The 26,496-nt window shown below is 52.5% G+C and overlaps 8 protein-coding genes across 8 annotated transcripts; 4 read left to right on the forward strand and 4 right to left on the reverse strand.

The window, feature by feature from the left end:
- Nucleotides 1–710: 710 nt before the first annotated feature.
- AYL99_10616 (hypothetical protein) lies at nt 711–2,020 on the reverse strand (the record flags this gene model as incomplete). The annotated part of the gene is made up of 2 exons (XM_018842122.1): nt 711–1,562; nt 1,631–2,020. 2 exons carry the CDS (start codon nt 2,018–2,020, stop codon nt 711–713), a joined length of 1,242 nt encoding a protein of 413 aa, XP_018688283.1.
- Nucleotides 2,021–3,286: 1,266 nt separating this feature from the next.
- On the forward strand, nt 3,287–4,463 carry AYL99_10617 (hypothetical protein; the record flags this gene model as incomplete). The annotated part of the gene is made up of 2 exons (XM_018842123.1): nt 3,287–4,190; nt 4,255–4,463. 2 exons carry the CDS (start codon nt 3,287–3,289, stop codon nt 4,461–4,463), a joined length of 1,113 nt encoding a protein of 370 aa, XP_018688284.1.
- A 570-nt stretch (nt 4,464–5,033) lies between these two features.
- On the reverse strand, nt 5,034–6,277 carry AYL99_10618 (hypothetical protein; the record flags this gene model as incomplete). The annotated part of the gene is made up of 3 exons (XM_018842124.1): nt 5,034–5,838; nt 5,921–6,125; nt 6,190–6,277. The coding sequence occupies 3 exons, from the start codon at nt 6,275–6,277 to the stop codon at nt 5,034–5,036; spliced, it is 1,098 nt and encodes a 365-aa protein (XP_018688285.1).
- A 1,291-nt stretch (nt 6,278–7,568) lies between these two features.
- On the forward strand, nt 7,569–10,139 carry AYL99_10619 (3-O-alpha-D-mannopyranosyl-alpha-D- mannopyranose xylosylphosphotransferase; the record flags this gene model as incomplete). The annotated part of the gene is made up of 4 exons (XM_018842125.1): nt 7,569–8,379; nt 8,477–8,874; nt 8,949–9,104; nt 9,171–10,139. The coding sequence occupies 4 exons, from the start codon at nt 7,569–7,571 to the stop codon at nt 10,137–10,139; spliced, it is 2,334 nt and encodes a 777-aa protein (XP_018688286.1).
- A 747-nt stretch (nt 10,140–10,886) lies between these two features.
- On the reverse strand, nt 10,887–14,874 carry AYL99_10620 (hypothetical protein; the record flags this gene model as incomplete). Its single annotated transcript, XM_018842126.1, has 10 exons — nt 10,887–11,191; nt 11,265–11,376; nt 11,439–11,935; nt 11,995–12,040; nt 12,099–12,316; nt 12,364–12,769; nt 12,833–13,006; nt 13,057–13,071; nt 13,122–14,382; nt 14,441–14,874. 10 exons carry the CDS (start codon nt 14,872–14,874, stop codon nt 10,887–10,889), a joined length of 3,468 nt encoding a protein of 1,155 aa, XP_018688287.1.
- Nucleotides 14,875–15,833: 959 nt separating this feature from the next.
- On the forward strand, nt 15,834–21,758 carry AYL99_10621 (hypothetical protein; the record flags this gene model as incomplete). Its single annotated transcript, XM_018842127.1, has 2 exons — nt 15,834–15,841; nt 15,899–21,758. 2 exons carry the CDS (start codon nt 15,834–15,836, stop codon nt 21,756–21,758), a joined length of 5,868 nt encoding a protein of 1,955 aa, XP_018688288.1.
- Nucleotides 21,759–22,125: 367 nt separating this feature from the next.
- On the reverse strand, nt 22,126–22,605 carry AYL99_10622 (hypothetical protein; the record flags this gene model as incomplete). Its single annotated transcript, XM_018842128.1, has 3 exons — nt 22,126–22,241; nt 22,364–22,493; nt 22,603–22,605. The coding sequence occupies 3 exons, from the start codon at nt 22,603–22,605 to the stop codon at nt 22,126–22,128; spliced, it is 249 nt and encodes an 82-aa protein (XP_018688289.1).
- A 1,682-nt stretch (nt 22,606–24,287) lies between these two features.
- On the forward strand, nt 24,288–26,186 carry AYL99_10623 (hypothetical protein; the record flags this gene model as incomplete). Its single annotated transcript, XM_018842129.1, has 3 exons — nt 24,288–25,081; nt 25,137–25,221; nt 25,302–26,186. The coding sequence occupies 3 exons, from the start codon at nt 24,288–24,290 to the stop codon at nt 26,184–26,186; spliced, it is 1,764 nt and encodes a 587-aa protein (XP_018688290.1).
- Nucleotides 26,187–26,496: the final 310 nt, after the last annotated feature.

Here is a 26,496-nt window from a genome sequence, read left to right on the forward strand (position 1 = left end):
CCTGTCTTGGAGTGCGCCTCACCTTCCTCTGGATCCTTCAACTCCTTCTCCTCGTCCCAGGACCACACTATCGACGAAAGCCGAATTTGAGCCCTGCGATGCGGAACCTGCGCTGTGACTGGCCACACGTTCTGCGATTATGGCTGATGGTTTTTGCAAATAGTTGCTCATGGCGGACAGCTTTCACGTAAATACAAGCCGGGGTCAAGCGAGTTTGTAATTGCAGGCGGGCGCCGTGGCCTGAACGCGTTGCTTACTTGCCAGGCATCGACCGCGAGGGAAGAACACACCGGCCGGGAGACACCCCCCAGGACAGTGTCTATCTGACTTCTGTTCGGGTGCGCATATGTCAGCTCCTCCGTATTCCTGGTCTCGGAGTTGCGGCCGAAGGAGGCCATCCCAAACGACGCTCTGATAACACCACAGATCTGAAGGAGGAGCGAGAAGGATATTCAATTGATAAGCCTATGGGAAAGCGCTAAAAAATAACTACATGATATTCGATGCTCGTCATCCTTGGTTCAATCAGGATGGGTCGAGACTGACACATACAGGGAGTATCGCAAACCTCGTGTTTCAAAGTGAATGCTGCGAATTACCCCAGAAAGATTTGTCTCCTCTCACAATGATACTGGCGGCTGCACGACGCACTTGTGCAAGTTAAGTGACTTCAAACTCACTCAGTGCATTTCCACACAACTGGTTTCTTTTCATATCGTGATGGATGCGTCCCGCATAGGAAGAGCCCCAAAGTTGATATTCTTGAGATAGCCATGAGATGGACGTCTAAAGGCCGGGTTGAACGGGGCTTCCTGGATTTCTGTGTCGGGCCACTGTGATACGACGGAGGCAGCACCATTGGCTAGCCGAGGAATATTAATCATGGTGCTGAAGGGAATGTCGAAGGTATATTCCTGGTGCCAGCCAATCCTCGCATTGACGTTGATGTCGGAATCCTGGGACTTGTATCCTGCCGAGCGATGTGTCGAGATCAAGGGCGGCCAGACGCCGTAACAATCGAAGCCCTTGGCCATCTTGCCGCGGCACATGTCCGACACGCTCTGGTCCACCGGCTGGTTGCGAGGCTGCGCCGACATCGACGATAACATTTTGCGCGCACCCTCGTAGGTGACGGCGTACCCATACAAGCACATGCCAGCATAGGCCTTGAAGAACAGCCGCGTGTCGTTGCGCAGCGCGTCTTCGGGAACGTGTGACTGCCGCCATCGGGAGTTGCGGTGTTGCAGAGGGGGGACCGTGAAGTCGTGATCAATGACCCAGATGTTTTGTTCGTCGTTAGTGGGCCCAATCCGGTTGTGCCCCAGCCAGAGCAAGTCCCAGTCATGCCCGTACGGTGACGGTGCCGAATCTGAGGATTCCTGCAACGCACGAGCCCCAGTTGCAAGCTCGAATAATTGGTCCTTGATGAACGGAGACCAGTCTGCGTCGTCTTCGAGGATCATGGCCGTCTGGATCCGCTCGGCGACGATCTTCTGGAGAACATTCATGTGTGCTCTCCAGCATCCGAGAGCGCCTGGCGTCTGCACATCATAATCCCAATTCTGAAGCCCAAGAGTCAGCTTTCTCGATCCGCGATATATGGCGGAAGTGAGCGATCATTGTTACATACCCACGGCGCAGCTTTCTCGATGACTTCCTCGACCTTGACGCCGGGAAGATAATCGACCTGAAAGCCCGCGAACGAGGCGGCGATGGTGTTCAGATCCCTCTTGTCAGTCCGCTGCGGGAGATTGATGGCGAAGATTCTCTGAAATCCCAGTGTAGTGTTGTAGACGTGGTCGATCTGATTGCTTCCACGTGTGTACCGACCAGTTACTGAAGGTGACCTGGAGAGGTGCAAGAACAAGATCAAGAGGGTTGCACACAACACTGTCCGAACCAGCGACTTCCGCCTGCCGGAGCTCAATATGAGTACGCTTAACGACGGCAGCTCGGGCATCTGTGACGACCGGGACTCCCAGACAGGAAGCTGAGTCTTTGACGCCGTTTTGTCGGCCATCCACGCAGCACTTCAAGGCAAAGATTCGCAAGCTGCCGCAGGGCACAAAAAAGCGATGCAATAGGCAGCACACTAAAGATAATGTTCCCGAGTGATAAGACGAACGAAGCAAGACCAGCACCATATCAAGGCTCCGGAGCATGAAACCGAGCACGCGACAAAATCAGCGGTGACCCCTGACTATCGAGAAACAGCCGATTGGTGTCGGCAACGACCGGGGGACGCTGTGCAGACAAGAGGCCTGCCGACACACGGGAAACCCCCCCGCAAGGTGTGATATTCATATATTCTGCTGCGAGATGGGTTTAGTGCAAATCTCGTGGCCGCCGGTCCGCACCTCATCGTCCCTCTTCTAAGCATAGCCAAGCTCTTCAAGAAACGCCCAGGGGCAAGAGGGGAGGATATACTCCGTACACAAGCATTCGAAGAATCATGCGGCCTTCTTCGGAAATTGGCACGGATTGACGGTCCGTTCGAATGAGGTGAGGGCGTGCAGTTATTGAACTTTGGCTAAAAGGGGCCGGTGCAAACCATACGGCCATAGCTGCAGGGGAAAAGGAGGTCTTTATCCAGACTGGGGAAGGTGGCTGGCGATCTATAGAAGTGGAGACTCATGATGTAGTCACTACCCACCATGATTGGTGCCATCTTCGCCGAAATACACTCTCGCCGTCGGCTCATCCCTCTCCCCCCTCTCCCCCGCCACTTCCACCCTCTCTCCGTACAAGGGACAGATACCGAAGAGATCAGTCGTCATTACAACATGTGGATATCGCTTCCTATGACTGGTGTAATGTGCATGTAAGTCTGCACCCTCCATTTCCAATTGACCTCTGTCATGACTGCTGCAACATTGACAGTATCAAGCGCCTCATTCCCCTTGATCTCCTAAGCTTCCTTCGAGCAACCCATCCTCTAGCTCAATGGGCCTGTCGACACACCAAATCCATTGTGGAGACCCGGATCTCATGTCTCCCTGTTCATTGTATTGGCTGGTCTGAGGGCCTTCACTCATCCCGACTGACCAGCTCGGGAGCGCCCACGACGCGGAGGCAGTGCCACGCAAAGCTTGAATACGTGTTGCGTCCAATTCGGTAGTCTCTAGAGTTACCACGGGGGAATCGAGGGATCGAACTGTGCTTGAGACTTGGCAACTTATTGTTCGAGCCTTCCCTCCCAACGAACGATAAGCAGGCCCGATTTTCGTCGACTATTCTCCTCGAAGCTATCAGAACTATCCTATACACGGTCCGCTAGCCTGCCTACATGGCGAGGAAGGTCCAGCTTGTGCTGGCGATACTGTTTGGTTTTGTTGTCCTTCAGTTATGTCTCTCGCATCTCGGTCAGTCCGACGACCCTCAGGCCAAATGGGTAGACCTGTCGTCCTTCCGCACGTACTCCTCCAGACAGATCGTCGAACAGGCGCCAATAACTCCGGAACAAGACTTAGGAGAGCTGGAGGACTTGGTCATTCAACAACAAGATGACGAGCTCGACCTCGATACGCCCATTCTCGATGAGAACAACAACCTCCAGCCACGGCCCAAAATCGCCAAAGTCACCATGCTCTACGGCGACACGTATAGTGAGGCCTACGAGCGAGCCCTGGAATCCCACTCCCTCCACGCCGACATGCACGGCTATCCTCTATTCGTGCTGCGTCAGAAAATTCTTGGACGCCTATGGACCAAACCTGCCTGGCTGTTGGCCGTGGTGCTCAACGAGCTGGCCAAACCTCCGGAAGAGCGGCTCGAGTGGCTATTCTGGTTCGACGCCGACACATTTCTCCTGAACCCCAAGATCCCTTTGGATATCTATCTTCCACCCCCGGGCGTGGAAGGGGTCAACTTCCTCTGCGGGAACGACCATAACGGGCTCAACGACGGCGCCTTCCTGCTCCGGATCAACGACTATTCCGTCCACCTGCTGGCCTCGTCACTTAGCGTCGAGACCTTTCGACCGACCGTGGACCTGCGCTACTCGGAGCAATCGGCCATCGAGCACGTGGTGCACGAGGGAGGAGTCTTCCGCCCGTGGGACGGTACGACTTATCTTGACGGCTATGCCGAGATCCCGCAGCGGTGGTTGAACGCGTACATGGGGGCACGAGACGACCACGGAAGGGCACTTCCCAGAAAGAAGCAGCATCCCAACGGCGTGCGGCCGGGCGGTAAGCAAATAGTCCTCCCCATGGCATTGGCTTTCCCAGGGTTTGAAAAACTGACGGTTCTTAGATCTTCTGCTGCATTTCGCGGGGTCTGGCGCCACCAAGGTCCAGAGAATTATCACCTTCGTCGAAGCGTACGAAAAGGACTCGTCCGACTGGGTCAAGGAGGTCGACCAGATGCCTGAGCTGCTCACGGAAATATCCCAATTCTGGGAGTCGTATAGCAGTCGACAAAGCCAAGCCAGGGAAAGTATTGACGGAGATGTTTATACTTAGATTGGAAGGGCGTGTGGGATTTCAACAACGCACCGACAGGTGCAGGATACAGGGGCGCGTTCAGGATCGCGGAGGGATTTTGCTCCCTCTGGCACAATAATGGTTTGTGGAAAATCCTTCAGCATGGGCATAGTCTCGATTCACCTTGAATCTGGACAAATTTCAAGTCTAAAGTTTTGGTGTCATATGAATACAATTTTAATTTGCCCATTTCAATCTGCCAATAAAGGGCGAGATATTCCGTCTATTTTTATTCGTTGCTGAAAGGCACAGGGATCGAGGCAAACTTCCCTGACATTTGATACTGCGTCTGAACTATATCCAAAGACGCTCACACCAGTAACGCATATCCACATCCCCCTTTGACTGTATTAGATTCGCTTCGAAACTCCTCATCAGGCCCCAAAAGAGGCGAAGAAACATATTAACTCGAACCAGCCCGTTAGGCCACGAAATATCCTTTCACATATCATACCCTTTTTTTTTTGGATGTTTCCTGCATGGACTGCTCTCCATTAACGTCAATCAATAAATCTCACCGCGGGCGTAATCACGCAACCTTCACAGAGATCATAATCTCCGCTGCAACCACGAATACGCCCCCGCGCCACCCAGGGCGAGGGTGACGCCCAGGATGTCCTTCATCCCGGGAGACTGTCCGGCCATGTACCAGCCGAGGGCGATGATGATGACGTTCTTGGCATTGGACACGACGTTGAAGGCGAGGGCGGACACGCGGCCGATGATCAGGAACTGGCTCAGGTTGAGGCCGGCGGCCAGGACGCCCGAGAACAGGAAGGTGGCCAGAATCAGGGGGTCGACGGCGCGGAAGTCCGGGATCGTGTCGGTGAACGGGAGCAGGCACAGCAGCATGACCACCGAGATGGGCGCTTGGTTCAGCAGCAGCGCGGGGGCGCTGACGTCGAGTTCCTGCACCTTCTTGCCGATCCAGATCTGGTAGAAGGCCGTGGTGACGAAGGCCGCGACGGCGATCAGCGTGCCCGTTGGATTGGACGTGACCATTGCGACATTCGTCATGGCCACGCCTAGACAGGACACCAAGATGGCCACCAGCAGCGGGTTCGGGAGGCGCTTGCGGAAGAGCACAAAGTTGATGGCCACGACGGTTGGTGTGGTCATGATCTTGGCTAGCTGGTATAACGAGACTGTGTTGAGGGCCAGCGACAGGTTTCCCAGCACCAGGAAGCCGACGAACAGAGTCGACAGGGGTAAGACGTCCCGCACCGCCAGCCGCACGGGCTTGAAGAAGTTGAATGGTCTCAAGGTCGCGAGGTATAGCAGCACCGTGGTCGCCGTAAAGTGCCAGGCGGCCGTGCCGAGCTGGAACTTTCGGAATTGCGGATCGGTAAAGACTCTGGTGAGTAGATGTCAGGGTCAGCCTTCCCGCTACGTCTCCTGTGGCAAGGCTCTCTCGGTATTCTGCGGCAAAACCTTACATCTTGTTCGCAAAGACAATGGACACCGTCGACACGGTGTTGAGCAGGACGCAGAGCAGGTTGACGGCGTCTTTCTCGCTAACATGGAACCCAAAGAGTGTCTTCGAACTTCTGATGGCCCATCGAGGAATCTTTGCTTTATCGTACGACCCCTCTTCGATCACGGCTTGTTTTTCCAGGTAGTGTTGGTCCATGTCACTCTTGGCTGGAAAATGCTCATTAGCTACCGGCTATTTGGTGCCATGACTTGATGTCAGCTGTACACTTACCTGTGTCGAAGGGTCCGCGGGGATGACAATGCACAACACCTATCGAGAAAGGTTCCGACAATGGTACGTTGTATAAGTTCGAGGCCATAGTCAGTATCTCACACTGAGGCAACAGCATCCAGACCAAGCAAAGTAGAGGACCCCTTCGACAAATGGTGAACGGCCAGAGCATAGGTATATGAGGTTGCTCAGTGCTAATCTCCCCCAGGACATTTTGGGATTCGTAGCGGTTGAGAGTCCAGACCCAGCGAGTTTCGCGAGCCTTGCACAAGGAAGTGAATTCCTTTCAGCGTCCTTACCGTGATCCGATGAGACAATCTCTAGGAAAAAGGGTTGGATAGATTTTGGGATGGTGTCAACTGAAGCATGACTCCTGAACCCTTCCGTGAACCGCCAGCGAGCCAACCTCGACAAGACCAGCACTTGTCCAAACCATACTCTCTAGGAACCAATAGCAAAGGTTGAAGTGAGACTGGTATCGTGCTCGTTCTCTCTGAACCAAACGCCTTTGACGAGTAGCGTGATTTGACGCGCTCAGAGATGAACACGATGCATTCCGCAAAGGGAAACTTCCGAGATAGTGGAGCAACCCATATAAGAAACATCGGAAGCCAAACAACCGGGGATGGACTTTCCTGCATTCGTACGTCGATCATCCTCTCGGCAGCTAAAGCACCACAGACTTTCTGCGTACCTGCATAAGTGCTGTCAATCCTCGCTAAAGGAGAGTCGAGGGGTTTGTCGCGATGATCCCTCAAACGAGGACGAGGCTGTTGCTGTTCGTGCCCACGCCCCGTTTGTTTTCTTCTGCCACGTTCAATCTGCACTTCGGAACACGGCGACAGAGAGGGGTTGCTTTGTTTCTTTTGAGGCGGCAGACAGACTGAATCGTCTTCAGATCATTACAACAGACTTGGCAATACAGGTGAGCTCTCTTTTTCCCACCCCTATCTTCCTTCTCTGCCGTCTCCCCCCCACCACGCAACCCAAAAGTACGGCCAGTTTCACCATCAACCAATTTAGTTCTCGGGATCGATGGCTTGTCGGAATATTATTCATTTAGGCAATCGGCCTTCTCATGTATGTATACTTGGTCGCGTGCTCCTTGTCAGGTACATCGTATGCACACTTTGGACTTCAGCACATCCAGACCTGGCCATCGACGGAGTTACCACGGCATCTGTCGACATACGTCCAGCTCAGCTTTTTCCCTCCTGGTGAGCTTGTCTGGATGCCTTCAATACCTCCGAATCCCTAGGTGCGCGTTCTTGAGTTTTGATTTGGGATTCATCGGCCCCCGGGTTATGGTGGAAGTCGCGGGAGGAGGAATCGAGGCTCGACAGCAAAATTGGCACGATAATTCGTTGGCTCGAGTCAAAATGTATGATTATTACGCGGTCAGTGACCACAGAGCACCGCTCTGGAACACGATCAAACGGCCAGTATGGCGGAGGAAAGGCTGCCGGTCGACGATCCTGTTGTTGTTCGCCGTCCTCATGGGGGCCACGATTTTCCTGGCGACGATACCAGCCACGACCGACTTTCGACATAATCATAGCTACAAAGCCAGTCTCCAGAGTAGACTGGGAACGCCGAAGCAGAACAAGCATGTGCAACAAGCGGCGATCGCCGTCAATGGTACCTCGAAGGACTCGGTCTCGCAGGATCATGAGACCAGCGTATCCATCGAAGCCGAAAACCAAGCGGACAACAAAACAGACAGCAAAACGGACAACAAAGCAGACAGCAAATTAGAGAAACCAAAAGCCTCACCACCCGCAAAGAACAAACAACAACCCGCAGAAGCAATCAAAGATGCCATTCCTGAACCCCCGCCGCCACCGCCGTCAATCGACGACATCTCAGTCGACGAGGAGCCCAGCCCAGGCCCCGCGCCGGATCCTGCGAACACTGAAATAGAAGTGCCTCCTCCTCCTGTTGTGCCAGACACTTCGTCGAAAGATGAACCGAAAGATCCGCTGGTCGAGGACGAATCCAACGAGTCGCAACAGCATTTGTCACTGGAGAAGAGGGCAGAGTCACTGCCGGAATTCATCTGGGTGCCCTTTGAAGAGACCGTCAAGGACGAGGTCCTCCGGGGCTGGGAAGACGAGTGGGTGAGTTCGGGGACGTACGATTTCGAGAAATGGGGGCCGTTGGAGGAACCCAAGATCGATTTTGTTTATCTATGTAGGTATTCCTGCATCCACATATACCGATGTGGAGTGGCTTTGTCAATCAGCTTCTGTTTTTCGAGGGGCGTTTTCCGTGCTGACGAGACGTACAGGGGTCAATGGATCAGAAGAGGACTTTCAGCAGACCATCCGGCCGTGGGAAGAGAGGTCGATCCTGAACGACGCCGAGGGGGAATGGATCAGCTCCCATGGGGTGAACCGATACCGCGACTGGGACGAGCTGCGCTACTCCTTCCGCAGCATTGAGAAGAACGCCGGCTATTTCATGAATACCATCAAAGTCCTGGTCAACTCCATCTATAAGAACGGCGCCCCGGTCCGCAAACAGACGCCCACCTGGCTCGCCGTGGACGACCCGGAGGTCTCCCAAATGGTCCAGATCATATCCCAGGAAGAGATGTTCGAGGACGACAAGAAAGTGTGCTTGCCTGCATTCAACTCTCTGACAATCGAGAACCAGATCTTCAACACGGAATCAGACATTGACCAGGTACGTAAGACGTAACAGCTGGCCCAGAGGCTTGGGTTTCCATAGACTGTCGACACTGACGCTGTATATCCCAGTTCTTCGCCATGTCCGATGACATGTTGCTGACCCGGGAGCATGCCCCCGCGGACATTTACTCGCCACTATTTGGAGCGGTGATGAGCTTCAAGACCAACGGCTACAGCACCACGTCTGCACCAACCGAGGCCGACGCACAACGCTTCGGCGAAAAGGTATGTTTCCGGCCTTTTCAACCCTTCTTCACAGGGAGGAGTGTGTCTGACGTTTGTTCTTCACAGCCGTATCTGATCTACACCTCGTGGCTCCTTAATCGTCGGTTTGGAGTGCGCAAACGCAAGGGGCAGAGCCACTTCGGGCACTCGCTGTCACGCAGCATCATGCGGGAGGCGATCGAGGCGTTCCCGCGCTCCGAGATCCAGAGCGCCTGCAAGCGGTTTCGGGGCGAGCCGGGCTTCCAGCTGTACTCGTGGTACGTGACCAACCACTACGTGATCGAGCGGCACCGCGAGCTGCTGCTGTGGAGTTACATCATGCTGCGTAGCGACGTGGACCGCGACGGTATCCTGTCGTGGGACGAGCGGCAGACGATCCTGGCCGACCTGGAGCGCGGAGCCAAGAACGCCGAAAAGGCGTCATTCCGGCGCAAAATCTTCTACCATGTGCCCTCGATGCTGGAGGAAGCCGGCCTGCGCGCGCCCCAGGTCAACACCAACTCGCTGTGGACGTCGCTGGACGGGCCCCACGCCATCCGCAGCGCCGACTGCTCCGAGTTCTCCATCGACGACTGCCTGGCGCCCGGGTTCGTGACCGACGACTCGGCCACGTCACGTACGAACCCGACTTTCAGCGCCGCCGTGATTTTCGATCGTCTCGCCCGCCAGAATCCCCATTGCGGCGACTGCCTGCTGAAGGGCCTGCTGCAGCAGACGCCGGTGGGTCTGAGCCCGCTGCTGCCGGACGCGGAGACCCAGGCAGCCGACCGCGCGCTCGTGGTCAAGGGCGCCATGCGCTACAAGTTCATCGAGGTCGACCCGTCGGACACGCTGTTCGTCATGGTCACCGACGCCGACCAGATCGACAGCACCTTGTACCGCCACTACGTCAAGGAACGTAAGCAGCTACCGGGTCAGATGTGCCTCAACGACGACGTCATTACGACCGACGAGCAGGAGCTGGAGGACATCCAGCACGCCATGAGGGAGACGCTGGCGGGATTATTCCCCGCCCAGAGCAGGGCGGAGTTGTAAATGGTGAAAAAAAAGTTCAGATGTAGATGTGTGTCATGAAAGACTTTTGAGGAGTTTTCTTCTTCTGGTGTTTGATGGTGTTCTATGGCGGTGTTGAGGTGGTGTTTGGTGGAGTTGATGGTGATATTTCTCTGTCCAGCCTTCTTGATGGACGGCCATATTTTGCTTCAGTTCATTTTTGTCCCATCGAGGACGACACCATTGGTGCCATTGCCTTGCCCTTGAACATGACACGTCATGTCTGGCGTTGCAAAAAATACTCTTTTGCAATGCGCTTACCAGTGCAGGAAATCCGGCGCTGGACATAGACACGGTTACAGTGACCCTCAATCGAAGGAAATGGCAAATGATGATTTTAAATATCCCTGATTGAGAAGACTCTGCGTCAACAAAAGTTCTTACCTTGCAGTCATCACCAAGATATCCAGCGTAGTGTATATCTTTTCCATGTAAATGCCAATTGCAAGCCTTGGACCTTTCTTCCCTCCGAAGCACAGCACGCGGCTGGCAAAGCTTTGAGAGTCAGAAGCTGTCATGTCATGTATAATTTGTCCCCCAAGTCCGTCGACAATAGGCAACACTGGAAGTGTGCTGGGAAATGGTGGTCATGGAATGGGACTTGCCAAACACCTTCCTGTCATCTCACCGAGCCGCTTCGGGGCCTTGAGACTTGCTGGTATGTGATCGATGTCAAATATAGTCCCAAAATAGAATCATTCTCTTAACCTAGTCAAGAATGAAACGATGTCAAACATTGTCTTCTGGAGAAGACACAGGTCGAGTCGGTGTCTTGTTTATTTGTGGAGATGGTGTCGACGCCGTTGGAGGCGGTTTCGACAATACTTTCTCGCGGAGAGCAGGCCGAGCGACGGCCTTCTTGCTGCCATCTCCAAGTAGACTGGAATTTGTTCGCGGGACCGCCTGAAGGTTGCTGGATTGCCCGATCGGCAAAGGCTTGGTGGCTTGTAATGAAGCTGTAGACGATTGCTGGACATCGTCCCTCCGCAACCAAAAGAAAAAGATCACCACCAATGTCACCGCCTCAGTGACCACTGGGTCAATCACCGGCTGGGTTAGTCTCATGAAGGGAAGAAGTATACAACTAGCAGAGCAGGGCATTCTTACGTAGGGCCACGAAGATCTGCCACCATCGCCAGTTAATGCCGCCTCCTCCGTTGATCTGTGGGAAGTCGTGACTGGGGATTGCAAAGAAGCCAGATGTGAAGGACAAAGGTGTCTGCTATCAAATCAGATCACTTCATCCCCTGGCAACGAATGTGACAGAAAAGATCCACGTACGAAGATGACGGTGACGACGGTGAAGATGAAGAGCAGCTGCGACTGAGTCTCGCCGGCTCTTGCTCGTTCGTCAGCCAATTTAGCCAGTCTGCGGGTGTCCGTTGCTTCATCGAGGTTTCCTTGCTTTTGTTTAAGGTCCAGAAGGTGATTGAGCTTGTAGACGTCAGTTTTGAGAGCCGGGCCGGCGTGGTCGTTTGCGAAAAGACGATTGCTTACCGACGCTTCCACAGCCTCAGCCTCCTTCACGAGCCATTCAGCCTTCCTCACACGGTACGTCAACAGGCTCCATTTATCATCGTCAACGTTTTCCCTCGTTTTCTGACAATAGCTGGTAATCACCCTCCTCTGGTCTTCAAGGACCCGTTGAATCATTTTAAGCTCATCTCTGATGTCCTTGATTTCCTTCAGACATTCGACCTCTACCGTGATATCTCTAATCTCTCGGGCATATGCATTGTCTGCTGTATTATCAGATTGCTCTCGCACATATCCACTCTCTATGTACGCAGTAGTGTTAGTCATGGGGTGGGACTGCAAGACAGTGGAGTATTCTTACTAATAAGAGAGTAAAAACTCCGGTACCTGGCGGTCTGTCTGCTGGACTGTTGCGTTCACGTTGTCAATTTAGTCGGCGAAGCCTCCTTGTCTAGGATAACTCACAACTGTTGCAATACTCTGCTCGAAGATTTCGAAACAATTCTCATCCAAACCAGCATTGCAGGGCGCATCAATGAATGCAGTGCAATTGCATAGTATCCATTTGATCATAGATTGCATGCTGTAGGGAGGATGTTTGAGGAACATTCGTGAGAGGTAAGTCAAAAGATCATCTTCTTGTCCTTGGTGCCAGCGGTCCGGAAACGCCGTGATAATAGTATCTTGATCCATCGATTAGTCGCCGTCTTCCAATGACAAGGCCACATACTTGAGTCAACCTTCCAAAGCCAAAGCTGGTTCACCATGACAATCTTGGCTCTCCGCAGACTTTTTGGGGAGATTTCATCCTGTGCAATTTGAACGGTAGTGGTATCTTTTGGTTCTGAAAGCGCGCCGCCATTTGAGGAAGACTTTGGTGATGCACTTTTATTTGCTGCCGCGAGCACCAGGTTGTTTGTGTATCGGTATACGACTTGATCCCTGATATCAACTGTGTCATTAATCGACATGTAGTATGTCTGGTCCAGAGTGCAGGAGAGGTGCAAATCCTCAACATCTTCGCCGCCACGTCGGTAAAAGTTTTCCAGTTCTTGCTTCATCGCACAATGTGTATCTTCCTTGATATAGTTCTTCCGGTCTAGAAACATCTCTGTCTCCATGTCGAAGAATGGAATCTGTTAGTTGATCTTGGTTAGAGAAGCTTCGATGGACGAAAGATTTGTGTACCGAGTACATACAACGAGGGACCAAACATCACCCGTATTCCCCACGAGCTTGCTGAAGCCAGGCCTGCGGTAGCGTGCGTGCGGTGCCGACCCTCTGAATTCGTCATAGCTATCATCGATGAAGGCTTCAAGCTGCCTCGGATCTGTAGAAAGCACGACAGATTGGTGCAATCTGCGGATGACATGCTTTTCAAGATTTCAGTATGAAGCAATGTGCAGAGAGCGAACAACCTGACCTTCACCCACAGCTTCTGCTACGTGTCAGCTCAGTGGCTCCCCGAGTAGGCTTACGCAATCTTACATTGTTCGAAGGTAGATGTACCCATCTCCAATAATGTAAATCGCGGCGTCCGGGTTCACCGACACCCTCCTTGGCCCAATTTTCGAGTTCCGTAATCTTTGCTCGTTCGCTGTTCCCTTCTTCTTGTCCATAGATCAGGCTGCCAACGGGCGCCATGCGATAGCTGAGGGCTTTTCGTGTGTCACGTTGACGGCCCGAAGCCCCAATGTGATATTGAATTCGCGCCTTGAAATGGTCGCAAATTTTCATCATGTCAGCGTCCAAGCTTGGTGGAGAAGATTTCCAGTTTCTCGGAGCCGTCAGCTCCACAGGAGGAGGGTTTTCTAGTTTCACCAGAAACGCTCTGAGAGGTCCCCTTTGGACATCATTAGGGGACAAACCATCCATAATTTTCGCGGCCATGTCCTGCACGGTCAATCCGTCCCATCTCTTGAGATTTGGGTCCGCGCCACATTGTAAAAGCTTCTCAGTGACGGCTTCATGCTGTCGTCCGAGAGACGGAATCTCCTGACGAACGTTATCACCCAGCTTCCTCAGAAGAGCAGCATATTTTTGACCTCTGTCTACGACCGCGTGGAGCGCCGTATCCCCCCCAAGTCCAACTTTGGCATTTATCTTTGCTCCTGCGTCGATCAAAAGCTTGACGATCCCGGTGTGGCCGAATCTGGAAGCCTCATACAACGCCGTATAGCCGAATCCGTCTGGACTATCGACGATGATGTCTTGATCAAGTAAACGCCGTACCTCTCCCTCGTGTCCGCCAGCTGCGGCCGAAATGAGGCTGATGACATTCTCAGGACACCTGAAAATCGGAGATGCGGTTTTCTCTAGGAGCATTTCTATTATGTCGAGACATTCGTCCTCACCGATCGCCGTGGCGAGAATGGTTTTCCCAACCTTGTCGACTCTGTTGACGTCCGCGTCGTTAGCGAGGAGGATGGAGATTACATCCTTGTGGCGGCCTGCCACGGCCAAGTAGAGAGGAGTCCTTCCCTCTCGATCTGTATCGTCGACCTTTGCCTTGTATTTCAAGAGCAATCGAACTATGTCTGCGTGACCATTCTTCGCGGCTAGGTGCAATGCAGTTCTCCCATCCGGATCTTGTTCATTGACTTGTAGCTGAGGAAGTTCGAGCAAGACTTCCACAATGACCCTGAGCCCTTTTTCTGCTGCTTCATGCAATGTGAGAGATCTGACCAGCCTTGGAGCGACAACAGAGCTCTGCAACGCTTCAGACTGCTGGTTCGTGGTTGATTGTGCCCTGTGACAATTGTTATGAAGGATCGCAACATAGAGAGTAATGGATCTCATCTCCGTACTCATTTATCCAAGTCTCCAACATCACAGTGAGAACGGTTTTGACCTTCCTGAGTCGGCCACCAATTTCGTCCAACTCTCGTTGATGACTTTTGTCTCTGAATGTGTCTCTGAGGGCCAACCGAAGTTTGGATTTTCTCCCAAGGTCGGCGTCATTCTGCAAAACTTTCACGATGGCGAGACAGAGATCTTTGCATTCCTTCGTCAATTCCGCAATGGGGCCAATGCGGTCGTCAACAATCGGGCCTGATCGGAGCAGCTGTAACTCAAGCTGGAACGCATAATTTCGTAGGGAGTCAGCTAGTTCAGCTTGGACTTCGGCCGCGGCCGCGTTCAGACCTGGGGGTCGGGCGCGTATGGAGCTGACCGACTTTTCACAAAAGTCAATGAATTGTACAATATTGCTAACTAGGCCTAGTGCCGACAACGAATCCATCGCAATGATTGGGAGGTTTGGCTGATCGATATCGAATGTTGGGGCTTCAGGTGACAGATAGCTTGATGCGAGAATGATGAATGAGTTAGAGATATATATATACGAGAGCTCATAGGCGGGGTTCTTGACCCCGCTGCTCGTTCGGATCGTGGCTGGCTGAATCAATGCGCAATAAGGCTGTCGAAGGCGTGGTAGCAACACGCAGTACTCGAAGCTGCCACAGCACCGAGATTCACCGTAACCAATCAGGCGAGCCCTAGGCCCTGGGAGCACCCGTTAGAGACAGTAAAAAGGCACCTCAAATGGCTCACTTCCAGAACCATTGAGCCGTTGTAATACTTGTTGTCACAGGGAATAAGGCAGCAAGCAGTGGCAGTCAGCGAACTATGTCTCGTCTGATGTTGTGTGTTTTGCTATCCTCCTACTGTAGTAGTGTTTGCGATGGTCCGTGACACCTGACAACTTCGCAAGCCTGTTGGGTAGTGGAAGTTGTGGGGCTCTAGGGGGTCATCGTAAGAAGGCTACTAGGCTGTAATCTAGGGGAGGAGAGCTCGTAGCCCAGCAGAGCAGAGAAGGCTGATACTTATTTGTAAGAAGCGGGAGCATGGATGATGGAGTGTCGGACGCTTGAGGCGTATAACCCTGGACTGAAGTTGAAAAGCGTCACGGGGGAAATAGACTAGCATGCTGCTCATTTTGGATGTCTTCCAAAGGGTGAGCGAGGGTGAGCAAAAGGGTAGATTAGTACTCCGTACGGAGTACTGAATACTGTACAGTATGCACCGAGTACCACCCAAGTACCTGTTCCCCTGTAGGAATAGCACGTGTTCCGCCAAGCTTCTGGCATCATCATACTTCCTGTTCCGAACTTGGGACTTCAGGTCAATGCCGCAGTCTCTCAGCAGCCCAGGGCGGATTGTCCTCCAAATCCCCGCGACAGTGCCTCAGTCTCGGGCCAGATGGACCTGTATACTTCCCATTCTCCTATTATCTGTGTTTTGTGTTTCGACTGACGTTTCCCCAGCGGCCATGGAGGCCTGCGTCGCCAGGCTTTCTCCAAACTCGCGGCCCTCTCCTCATTGCGATCTTCTACCCGCGAAGCAGAATTCAAGCGACTCACCTCGTCGGCGCCTCCCACAAAGTCCCAGGGGAACGGCAGTGTTCTCGATGGAGTCCTCCGAGCTATCGCACCCACTTCACGGGTACCCATGTCCCCACGCGAGCTCGATGTCCTGCTCGCGTTATGCACGAGTGCACATGACTTGCACGAGCTGTCTCATGCCGACCGCCTAGTCAGACAATTGACTGCTTACCTGCCCGAGTCACACTTGCAGGTATTCTCCTCTTCACCCTTCATCCAAGAAATAAGACCCGCGCCATGGACGGCCCTCACGTTCCAACTCACAAAGGCACTCCTCGTCCTCGGAATCAGGTTTCCCTCCTTGAAAGACGCAGTCGCATACAGTATCAAGACGTATACGCAGAATTGGTCTCAGTCCGCTTCCGCATTGGCCGCTGTGGGGGTTGGCGAGCAAAGTCCAGACGAGGACGAAACTCAGGAGATTGCAGCGATTACGGTATCGTTGATAGGGTTCCTTGACGCGGCGGCCGCCCATGGGAACTTCTGGTCCCCCTATGAGACAGTCGAACTCATTCGCTGCTTGAAAGATGCTTTGTCAGAGCGTTTCTTGATAGCCGTGGAGACTGCCTCGTCGGCTATCCGAAATTCTACATCCCCCGATCCCGCCGAACGAGATTGGAGAAAATACTTGAAGAGGTTCGCCGCACAAGGGCTCCCTGTCGGAGCAATGCTATTACAAAAAGGATTCATGAAATTGGTCCTTGCGTGTACAGCCCGAATGTTATGTGATGAGCATACAGTAGAGTGCGGAGACATCCTCGATCAGTACATCGCCGGCAGTCACCTAAACCGAGTCAAAGATGACGGCATCACAGATGACATGGTCGAATACTTGGTGGACATTGTCAGTGAGCAAATGAGCGTGCTGGAGGATGGTTCAGATTACCTACAGCTCAGCTCCGTCTGGCAACAGCGTCTCGCCTTTTCCGTCAAAGCATACGCCGTGGAGGCATACCTGCATTGTTTGGTTCTTGACGACGAAATTGCCGATGCCGAGGACCTGGCCGGATGGCTTGAAGACTCGATTGCCAACCAAGTCCAGATGGCAGACATTGACCTCGCGGACATAGTACTGAAAAGCATGGCCGTGGTGGCCAAACACATCCCTGAGGGCGCCAACAACTACGCCCGGATCCTCTTAAGGTTCATAGTCCGAGGCACCTCGAGACCACCAGCAGTTGCCATCGCTGCGCAAAGCCTGTCACATATCTTGAGGATGTTGTCGCACGATGCGGTCATCACAACAATATATTCACTGGGAAATGTTCTCAGTTCACAGACAGGAGCTGAAAAGGTTCACCAGGCCCATGGCATGTTGGACATCACTGGCCAAAATGGTTCCATGTCATCGACAACGAGACTCCGAACTGGAAGTGTGATATCGCTCTCCTTGAGTGGCGACGAAGAGACGTCCCTTGTCTGTGGAAACGTCGCAGACGCGATTGTTGTCTTGGCCACCGAATGCAACGACAACAAAATAATTGCTCTGGCACAGATGATGATGCTGCAGAAAGTGGGGAGAATCAGCGTCGTGGTTGACGCTCGTATCATTGAAGAAGCCGCAAAGCTTGCCACTATTGGCAAGGAGAACGAATTCAAGGCTTTGCTCAGACTTTACACTCGACTGCATCACGAGGCTGTCGTCCAAGAGAATGCCACCATTTCACAAGCTGTCCGCAATGGGCAAGAATACTTGGCAACCAATCTGGACAATCGATCACCACTATTTAAAATCTACGCGATGCAGCTGCTGGAACGAGTCCTCAGTAAGGGGGATGTCGTCGAAGGAGAGTTCAAGCAGTCCGCAGAAGTCGAACAGGCTGCGAAAGAGATCGCGCCTCTTCTCAAGCCCCTATCTATTCTCGCTTCTCGAAAACCCGCACTGACGATCGAGAGCACGCTCGCCGAAGACGGCGACGTGTTAAGCATGGTTAGAGAGGTATGGTATAACGTGGCCGTGCACGGAATCACTCTCCAGTCTCGGATCGGCCAGCAACATTACCATGACTTGCGGGTATTGGCGATGAACTCGATGCCTCTCGTGGATGACGACCGTGCCGAGCTGTTAGAATCAGACGTGGAGATCAACACTGTCCTGCGAAGAGGAATGAACTCACATCACATGAATGACCAAAAGAAGGCTCTGATCTTTGCTATTCCCGATCGTGAGTCTGACATCGGCAAGTTGAGTTACCAGAAGGTGGTGTTTTTGAACGCTGTATTTCTGGTCGAAAGTCTCCGGGCTGTATCTGGCAGCTGTGCTGAGATTCTAGACTATTTCTCGGACCCGACGACACAAACAAGCCATATGGGGTCATGTCTTGGCTCGATTGCGAACGAGGTTGTCAAAAGATATACTTTGAAAGCTGTGGCTGGGAAGGACGACGACTTCAGCGCTCCCTATGTGTCTCGACAACTCGCTCGAATTCTAAGTGGGTGCTGCCACCGTAGCAGCAAGATGCAAGAGGTTGCAAGGGCGGCAGCCAACCATATCATCAGTTTCGTCCCTTCTGCTTTGTGCCAGAAATCTGCGTTGTTCGCTTTACTGGAGCTACTCTCTTTAATGTGGTCCAGTTGTCTCGATGCAGATACCGATGAGTACGAATGGCGGTCGACCCTCACCTCTGCGAGAGGCAAGATCACAGTTGAACTGTCTGACGATTACGCGTTCCGTAAGCGCACTCTTCAAATCTTGCATAGTGATGCCAGAAAATGGGTGACGATGGTGATGGGGGTGGCGCCGTTGGATGTCAAGGGCCTCCTCCAAACATACCTATCTGAGTTCGACGATACCGGGGCATACGGCCACATCTCATTGGGCAGATCGTTCGCTGTAGAGATGGGCTCGATGATTCCTCCGACAGATCGCAGGCTCAACGCTATTGACCGAAGAAACGACTCGACAGAAATTAATATGGCATCCGATTTTGTAGCCCAATACACTGCTCGGCAAGAATATCGATTCACTGGCATTCCAGACCACCACCGCGACAATATCTACATGGACGACACGACTGGGCGAAGGTCTTCCTTGCAGAGACCCAACACTGATCCAATGCCTGTTTTACAAGATGCGCTTCTCGATCTTCACCAAAGAACAAGTCAGAAGATCCACGTCAAAGCTTTCGAAGTTAAGGACGTGCTTCGACGTGCAGCCGCCCTCCTCTGCCAGAGCAAGAAGTCGCAGACGGCTATCGTGCACCATCTGGTCAATATTCCTTTCGCCATTTTCACGAAAGAATCCATTAAACTTGGTATTTCCTTGTGGCTGGGGGTCATTCATGAGAACACCAGAATGGAAGCCCGAATCCTGACCGAGGTTGCGCAGGCCTGGGAAAAGACGATTGATCGAAAAGTCGGCATTTTCAGTCCCAAATTCGAGCAGCCCGATCCATTTTATGTCAAAGAAGAGTTCGCCCCATCCGACAGAGCTGCCCTGCACAAAGAAGCGCAAGTAGCGCACAACACCATTGCTCCCCATTTCCGGTTAATACAATTTTTTGAAAGTCACTTCAATGCCATCAGACTTGGAAGCGCCAATACTCAACGGACGTTCATTCGACTGCTTGAGCGGACTCTTCTTGGCTTTATCCACATCAAGGGACATCCTCTTCTGCGCGACATACAGTTCCACGTGGTCCTTTTTGCTCTCCGAGTCGTGAAAAATAGTACAGTCCTCAATAAGCTGTCGATGTGGAAACTGAAAGATCTTATTCTGTCCGTCGGTCTGCAGTGGTTTGCCAAGCAGCCATTTTGGTCTTTTGGGGGTAATCGGTTACAATTGCTCGCTGAAGTTCAAGTTATGCAAGAGGTTCTAGTCTTGTTGCAAGGTACCCGAACACCTATCTTCCCGGCATCGGCGACCAGGAAAGACCCGCAACAGAGACAGGAGCTGTTGGAAGCCCTTCTCCTGAACGAAATCAACCGGCTGAACGTTTGGCTATCGCCTCTTGGCCATTCGGGCCACCAAATTCAGCCTGACTCTCAAGTTGCCGGCTTTGTTCGAACAGCATGGGCAGAGGATCCCGCGCTTGCCGTACAGCTTCTCGCACGTTTCAACAATGACCAGCTTCGCCGCGACGTTCGATTTCTGCTTATGAACCAGCCGGAGAAAGCCTTGCACGAAGCCAAGGCCGTCGATTTGTTGCTTGGGGATACCTTGTCGTCAGACCTGTCCTTCCAGCTGAAGTATTTGCTATACTGGCGGCCGGTCAATCCCGTTCAGGCTGTGACGTACTTCATGCCTGCTTTTGGCAATCATCCATTCGTCATCCAGTATGCGATGAGGGCTGTGGAGAGCCACTCTGTCGATGTTACGTTTTTCTATGTTCCGCAAATTGTACAGAGCCTGCGATATGATACGCTGGGATACGTCGAGCGGTACATCATAGAGACTGGCAAGTTCTCACAGCTATTTGCCCACCAGATCATTTGGAACATGAAAGCCAACGCATACAAGGACGAGGACTCACAAGTGCCGGATCCCGTCAAGCCTACACTGGATAAAGTCATGAACAGTCTGATTTCAAGTTTCTCCGGCGAAGACAAGAATTTCTACGAACGGGAGTTTTCTTTCTTTAGTGAAGTGACCGACATCTCGGGCAAGCTCAAGCCCTTCATCAAAAGGCCTAAGCCGGAAAAGAAAGCCAAGATCGAAGAAGAGCTTCGGAAAATCAAGGTCGACGTTGGAGTTTACCTTCCCAGCAATCCGGATGGCGTTGTGGTTGGTATTGATCGGAAATCCGGGAAGCCGTTGCAGTCTCATGCTAAGGCCCCGTACATGGCGACTTTCCGGATCCGTAAAAAGAAGGACGCCTCCAATGAGGAGACGAGCGAGCTGATCGAGTCGGCGCCGAAGACTCAAGTCGGCCACCCCAGAATAAGTCACAGCCGCAGAAACACAAGCGACATTTCCAACGTTGAACTGAATGATGGGAATTTGGCAACCTACGAGGTCTGGCAGAGCGCCATCTTCAAAGTTGGCGATGATTGTCGTCAAGATGTCCTCGCGTTGCAGATGATTGCGGCCTTCCGCGGCATCTTCAACTCTATCGGTCTGGACGTCTACGTCTTTCCGTATCGTGTCACCGCAACGGCGCCTGGTTGTGGGGTCATCGACGTTCTTCCAAATTCCATCAGTCGCGATATGTTGGGCCGAGAAGCGGTGAATGGTCTGCACGACTACTTCATTACCAAATATGGCGGTGAACATTCCGTGCGCTACCAAGAAGCTCGCAGTGAATTCGTGAAGAGCATGGCCGCATATTCTGTCATCACGTACCTCTTACAATTCAAGGATCGCCACAATGGAAACATCATGATTGACGACAAGGGCCACATCCTCCACATTGACTTTGGGTTCTGCTTCGACATCGCACCGGGGGGGGTCAAATTTGAACGGGCCCCCTTCAAATTGACGCCGGAAATGATTGCCGTCATGGGCGGAGATGATCCTCATACGAGTCAACCATTCCGCTGGTTCGAAGAGCTGACCGTCAAAGCCTTCCTTGCCAGCAGGCCCTATTGCGACAAGCTCAGTCATCTGGTGAGCTTGATGTTGGATTCCGGGCTGCCGTGTTTCAAGCCCGAGACGATGAGGAACTTCAAACAGAGGTTCGTGCTGGAGAAGAGCGAGAGGGAGGCAGCCGAGTTTATGGTGGGTTGCATCAAGAAGAGCGCAGCAAATGTGACCACCAAAGTGTACGATGAATTTCAGTTAATCACCAACGGGATCCCGTACTAGATTTAGTGCGTGAGCTTGGGTTTTGCGCGAACTATTATTACCGGGAGCGTCCACATAGAGAGTGTCAATGTGCACAGTACAGGGAAACCTCTAGCAGCACAGCTGGTAATGTAATCAGGAACTTTTCCTCGTTCCAGTTCTACTATTCCTCGCCACAAGCAGCTGAGCTCATCTGACCAGAACAAGGGGTGACCGCCCCATCCAGCCCATCGACCCCATCATTCACTCCTTGCCTGCCTGTCCTCCGAGACTTCCTTGGCCTGCTGCGTATGACACTTTCTTCCGTTCCACAGGGTAAAAGCAGCAGCAGTCGGAAAACTTTAATTGAGGGAAAACAAAATGACGAATCCAAAGAAATTTCGTACTACTATTTCGATACCAGCCCAATCTTGGCCAGCAGATCCAGCAGGAGACCCCAGAGATAAGGGATCAGCTTTAGTTGTTCGATGAGCAGGGGGGCGACGACGACGAAAATCAGGAGCACTGGTTTTTTGGTGTCGGTCAGTCAAGCTCAGTCCCGTCCAGGGCACTTTTTGCACAAAAGTATAAGAGGGAATTGGCATAGATAAGGAAAAAGGAAACAAAAGGAAACAGTAAGCACGAACCAACAGCTGCGACGCCCACGGGCGACTTCTTGGTTTCTTTCTTCTTGTACGCTGCCTCGGGTTTGCCCATGCGCTTCTCGACGCCCTTGGCGTGCTTCTCGTTGGCGCGGCGCTGTGCGGGAGTCTGGGCCTATGATGATGGAAGCAATATATGTGAGCGGTCGTGGACTCTAGGGGTTTGCATTCGGTTGAATGGTGTGGAACTGAATTGGATGGCGTGAGGGGGAGAAAAAACTGACCATGTTTAATATAGGGGGAAAGTGTTGTTTACTTAGGTTGTTAGGGAAGGCGAAAGAGTTGTGTAAGATGGCGGCCTATTGGACCAGTCACCGAGATTTGAATGTCCGTAGGAGATGGAAAATGGTAGAGATAGATGTTCAGATGGTGAAAAGACTGGTTCGTCGCGTGCCACAATTCCTGTCAAGGTAAGGTCCTCAAGTCACTCGTTCCGGTATCGTCTGTATGTGGTATCTGTTATAGTGAGACCTGGATTCTAGATGAGAAGATAGGGAGTGAGATGTTGACAGATATTATGATGGATGGAAGGATTGGATGATAGCCTCGATGTTCTCTCTCTCCTTCTCTCTGCTCTCTTCAGCCCCTTTTGCGAAGTTCGAACAGCGTGTCACGATGCCAAGGCCTCTGTCACGTGGAGATAAGGCCCCTTATCGGTTTCCCGGAGCACGAGAGGCACTGAGAGGATCATGCGCTTCCAGGCCTTTGGTTTCATCACCAGAATCCTTCTTCCATCGTTCTCGAACTAGAATCCGGCAGTCAGGCTCTGTTGTGGTCCTGGCGTCGTTTGATGGGATCCAGAGGAGAGCACAGTAGGTGGTACTTGGCCCGAGTCATCACTACAGTACTACTCACTGCTCTCTATAACGCCCTCTGTCATCCCTACAAATAATCGAATCTGAGCTCGAATCGACGTATACTTTCTGGATGTGCCAACTTTTTTATCGGCTCCTCCTGTAGCCTCATAACCATACGTGGTACTTGGCTCGACGCCTGTGGCTCTTTACAATCTATCTTTGGTGCGCTGGCGGTCCGTTCCGCGGACGCCATGCCGTGTTCCGGGCGACGCCTTCTGGCCCCCAGTGAACACTACTAAGTATGTGTCTGCGGGCGGTTCGGAAACTGACCAGCTTCTAGCTAAGACGCCTCGTCTTCCATCACCAATCCCATTGAACCCTCTCTCTTCCACATAACCATTCATGCGGCATCCTGTGCTCGAGATGTTCTCGCTTTGGCTCTTCGACCATGACAACACATCCGTGCAGAGAACCTCTGACCTCTAGACGTGGGGGTTCAAGGCTGCAGCAGGGAACAAAAGTTGGTCTGCCTCAAGTGCTGATAGGTCCATGGGGCATCTCCCTTGATTCGCACGGACCATGTGTTCTCGACTACGCCTCACAATTTGGGCAGATGTGTCCAATGACAAAAATCTCAGGTGCGCAGGGTGCAATAATGTGAAGGAACCCTGCACATCATCGTACCACTACGGGCACCCGCCATGACATTGGCTGAAATCTGGGCGTTGTTCCTTCACTCACTGGCCGACACGTGGAAGATATCCTTGAGCAGGCAGTCGAACAATTACGAGTTACATGTGATTATGAACGCGACAGTCAGAGTGCATCTCAGGAGACTGGTCCAGAAAAATATAGCTCAGTCCCTCTGCATCAACCGTCCTCTCTCCAAAGCAGTTTATTCATTGACGATGCCCCCGGCTGTGCTCTTATGTCCCGCAAAGCTCCTAACCTCAGATTTTCCCTGTACCTGGACCGCGAGATCTCGAGCACCGAGGCATATGTGGACAGGATTCTTCACCCTGTCCGTTCCATCGCCAGAAGAAGAGTCAAGCTCCCGGTGAGTGTGTTATACATTCGTTTTCGTGTCCTCGCGCAACATACTCAAGGCCACTATGAAAACCAAGGTCCGCCCAAATCCTATGTCCGAGGCCGGCATGCACGCAATAACCAACGTGAATGCGGAGAAGGTGTCTGACGGGTTGCCGAACGGAGTCGACAACAATGACCAGGAGAACACGCAGATTGACAACGTGGATTTTGGTCTGTTTAACAACGAGGTTCATCAACAGGTGAACAATCTGAATAAAGGGTTATCTGTTGTGAAGACCGCGGTGGATCAACTCGCCGTGACATTCAACCAATATGGAGAAATGGTCAAGACGGTAGACGAAAGATACCGTTCAGGTCAAGATCTTGAGCTACAGATTCAGGAACTGGAGCAACAGTACGAATTTCTCGACAGGAAAATGCAGCAGGTGAAGCAGAGTCACAAAGTGCAGCTACGGAACGAACTAAAACAACATGAGAAAGAAATCTCAGGCCTCAAAGAACAGGCAAAGTCAGGACAACGGGAAAAGGAAAAATATGAGGCAATGATTCTGGACTTGAAGAAGGAGCACGAGAGCGCCCTGAAGGATGCACGGGATGACCTCGAGACAAAGAAAAAACAGGTGGAGCAGGAGAACGCGGACCGCGTTGCCAAGCTGGAAGCAGAAAACAAGGCACTTGAGGAGAAGCTGACGGCGACCGAGCAACAGCTCGAGGAGAAGATCAAGATGCACAACGAGGAAAAGGAACTCCGCGCAACGATGCAGAGCAAAGCCGACGCCGAAATTCAAGATCTCCAAAAGGCTCTCGCGAGCGTGAAGGGCAAGTATGAAGTGCAGAGACTGCCCGTGGAACACTAGTAAGATATCGTCCCCTTTCTCGCTCCATTGCCCGAGTTAACTCATCACCCGCAGCGCGCAGCGATACACAGCTCTGGTTGACTCGGTGGCTAAGCTTACCCACGAATATTTCTCCGAGCTACCGGAAGAAGCGTTAGATGTAAGTGCTGTCCAGTCTGATCCCGATGTTCCTGATGCCGCACTCTGCTTGTGGTCGTTCTCATGCGTGGCTTCATCTAGGATCCGACGTACACATATAAACAACTCAGAAAGAAACGGAGCACCTTTGACCCGGTCCCCATTACCCAGTCCGAATGTGCTCGGGTTCTTCGACTGGGCATTGTGCAAAACATTATTTTCAACGCGATCCGCGAGACCGTGTGGCCGCCGTTCTTCTCTCGGAGCCTCTGGAAAAACAAAAAGGACCGATCCCTCATCTACGACATCTACCTGCGGCTAGCCAGCGACGGCGAGGAGATCCAGAATGACTGGAAAGTGTCGACCCTGAAGGTTCTGGATCGAATGGACAATGGCGTGGACGTCGGCGACAAGATCGGCCTCGCGATCGAGCTGCACGTCGTCCAGATCCTCGAACCGCTGTTGGGTGAACGAAAGACCGATTTCGGGAACGAACTAAAGAACATCTTCGCCCGGGCCATGGAGCTCAGCCAGGAAGCGCGGCGTGATCGATCCCCGGTCTGTTTCGACATCAATCCCTCGGCGGACAGCGGTAAAGGGTGGAAGGAGTTCAGCGAGGGGTTCGATATCGAGGAAGCTCCCAACCCGCCTCCAGTGGTCTTTAGAGAAAAACCTTTTGAGCCCGTGTGCGTGGTTCCGAGACTGTACCGCAAGCGCGACCCGACGGCGAGTCCAGATGCCGCGGAAAACGAACTGGTGTACCCCGGGGTCGCCTTGTTTCCCAGCACCGGCATTTTCAAACAAGGCATGATGGAGTGGGAAGGGCTGGTGCAGGCAGAACGAGAGATCCGGAAAGCCTACAACGGCAAGGCCAGGAGAGCGAGTGCGGTTTCGTTCCCCACGGGCATGGGTATGGGTATGTCGGCGCTGACCTCGCTGAGGCCGTCGACGACATGGGCGGGTCCGCCAATCGCCGAGTTCAATTGACGGGCGACGACGTTCGCCATGGAGGGAGGGGGTGGGTGTGACGAGCGACTTGAGAGAGTTGTGGAAGTTGTTACAAACCAGGGTTGTTCAGCAGGTGGCAGGGTAGATAATCAGGCCTTTCGGGGGGTTAAAAGTAATTGTGAAGGAGTTAATTTCAAGCGAGAACCAACCTGTCTTTATCTTGCGTCCATGTTTTATGGAGGGGCATTGATTACATCCTGAAGTCTTATGTTCATTCATGCCGGCGCTGTGAGTATGAAAACGCGTAGTCTTTCTTTCTTTCCTTCTCTCTCTCTCCCCCCGCCATCTC

The sequence above is a fragment of the Fonsecaea erecta genome (assembly GCF_001651985.1).
Source record: "Fonsecaea erecta strain CBS 125763 chromosome Unknown Scaff12, whole genome shotgun sequence".
Lineage (NCBI taxonomy): Eukaryota > Fungi > Ascomycota > Eurotiomycetes > Chaetothyriales > Herpotrichiellaceae > Fonsecaea > Fonsecaea erecta.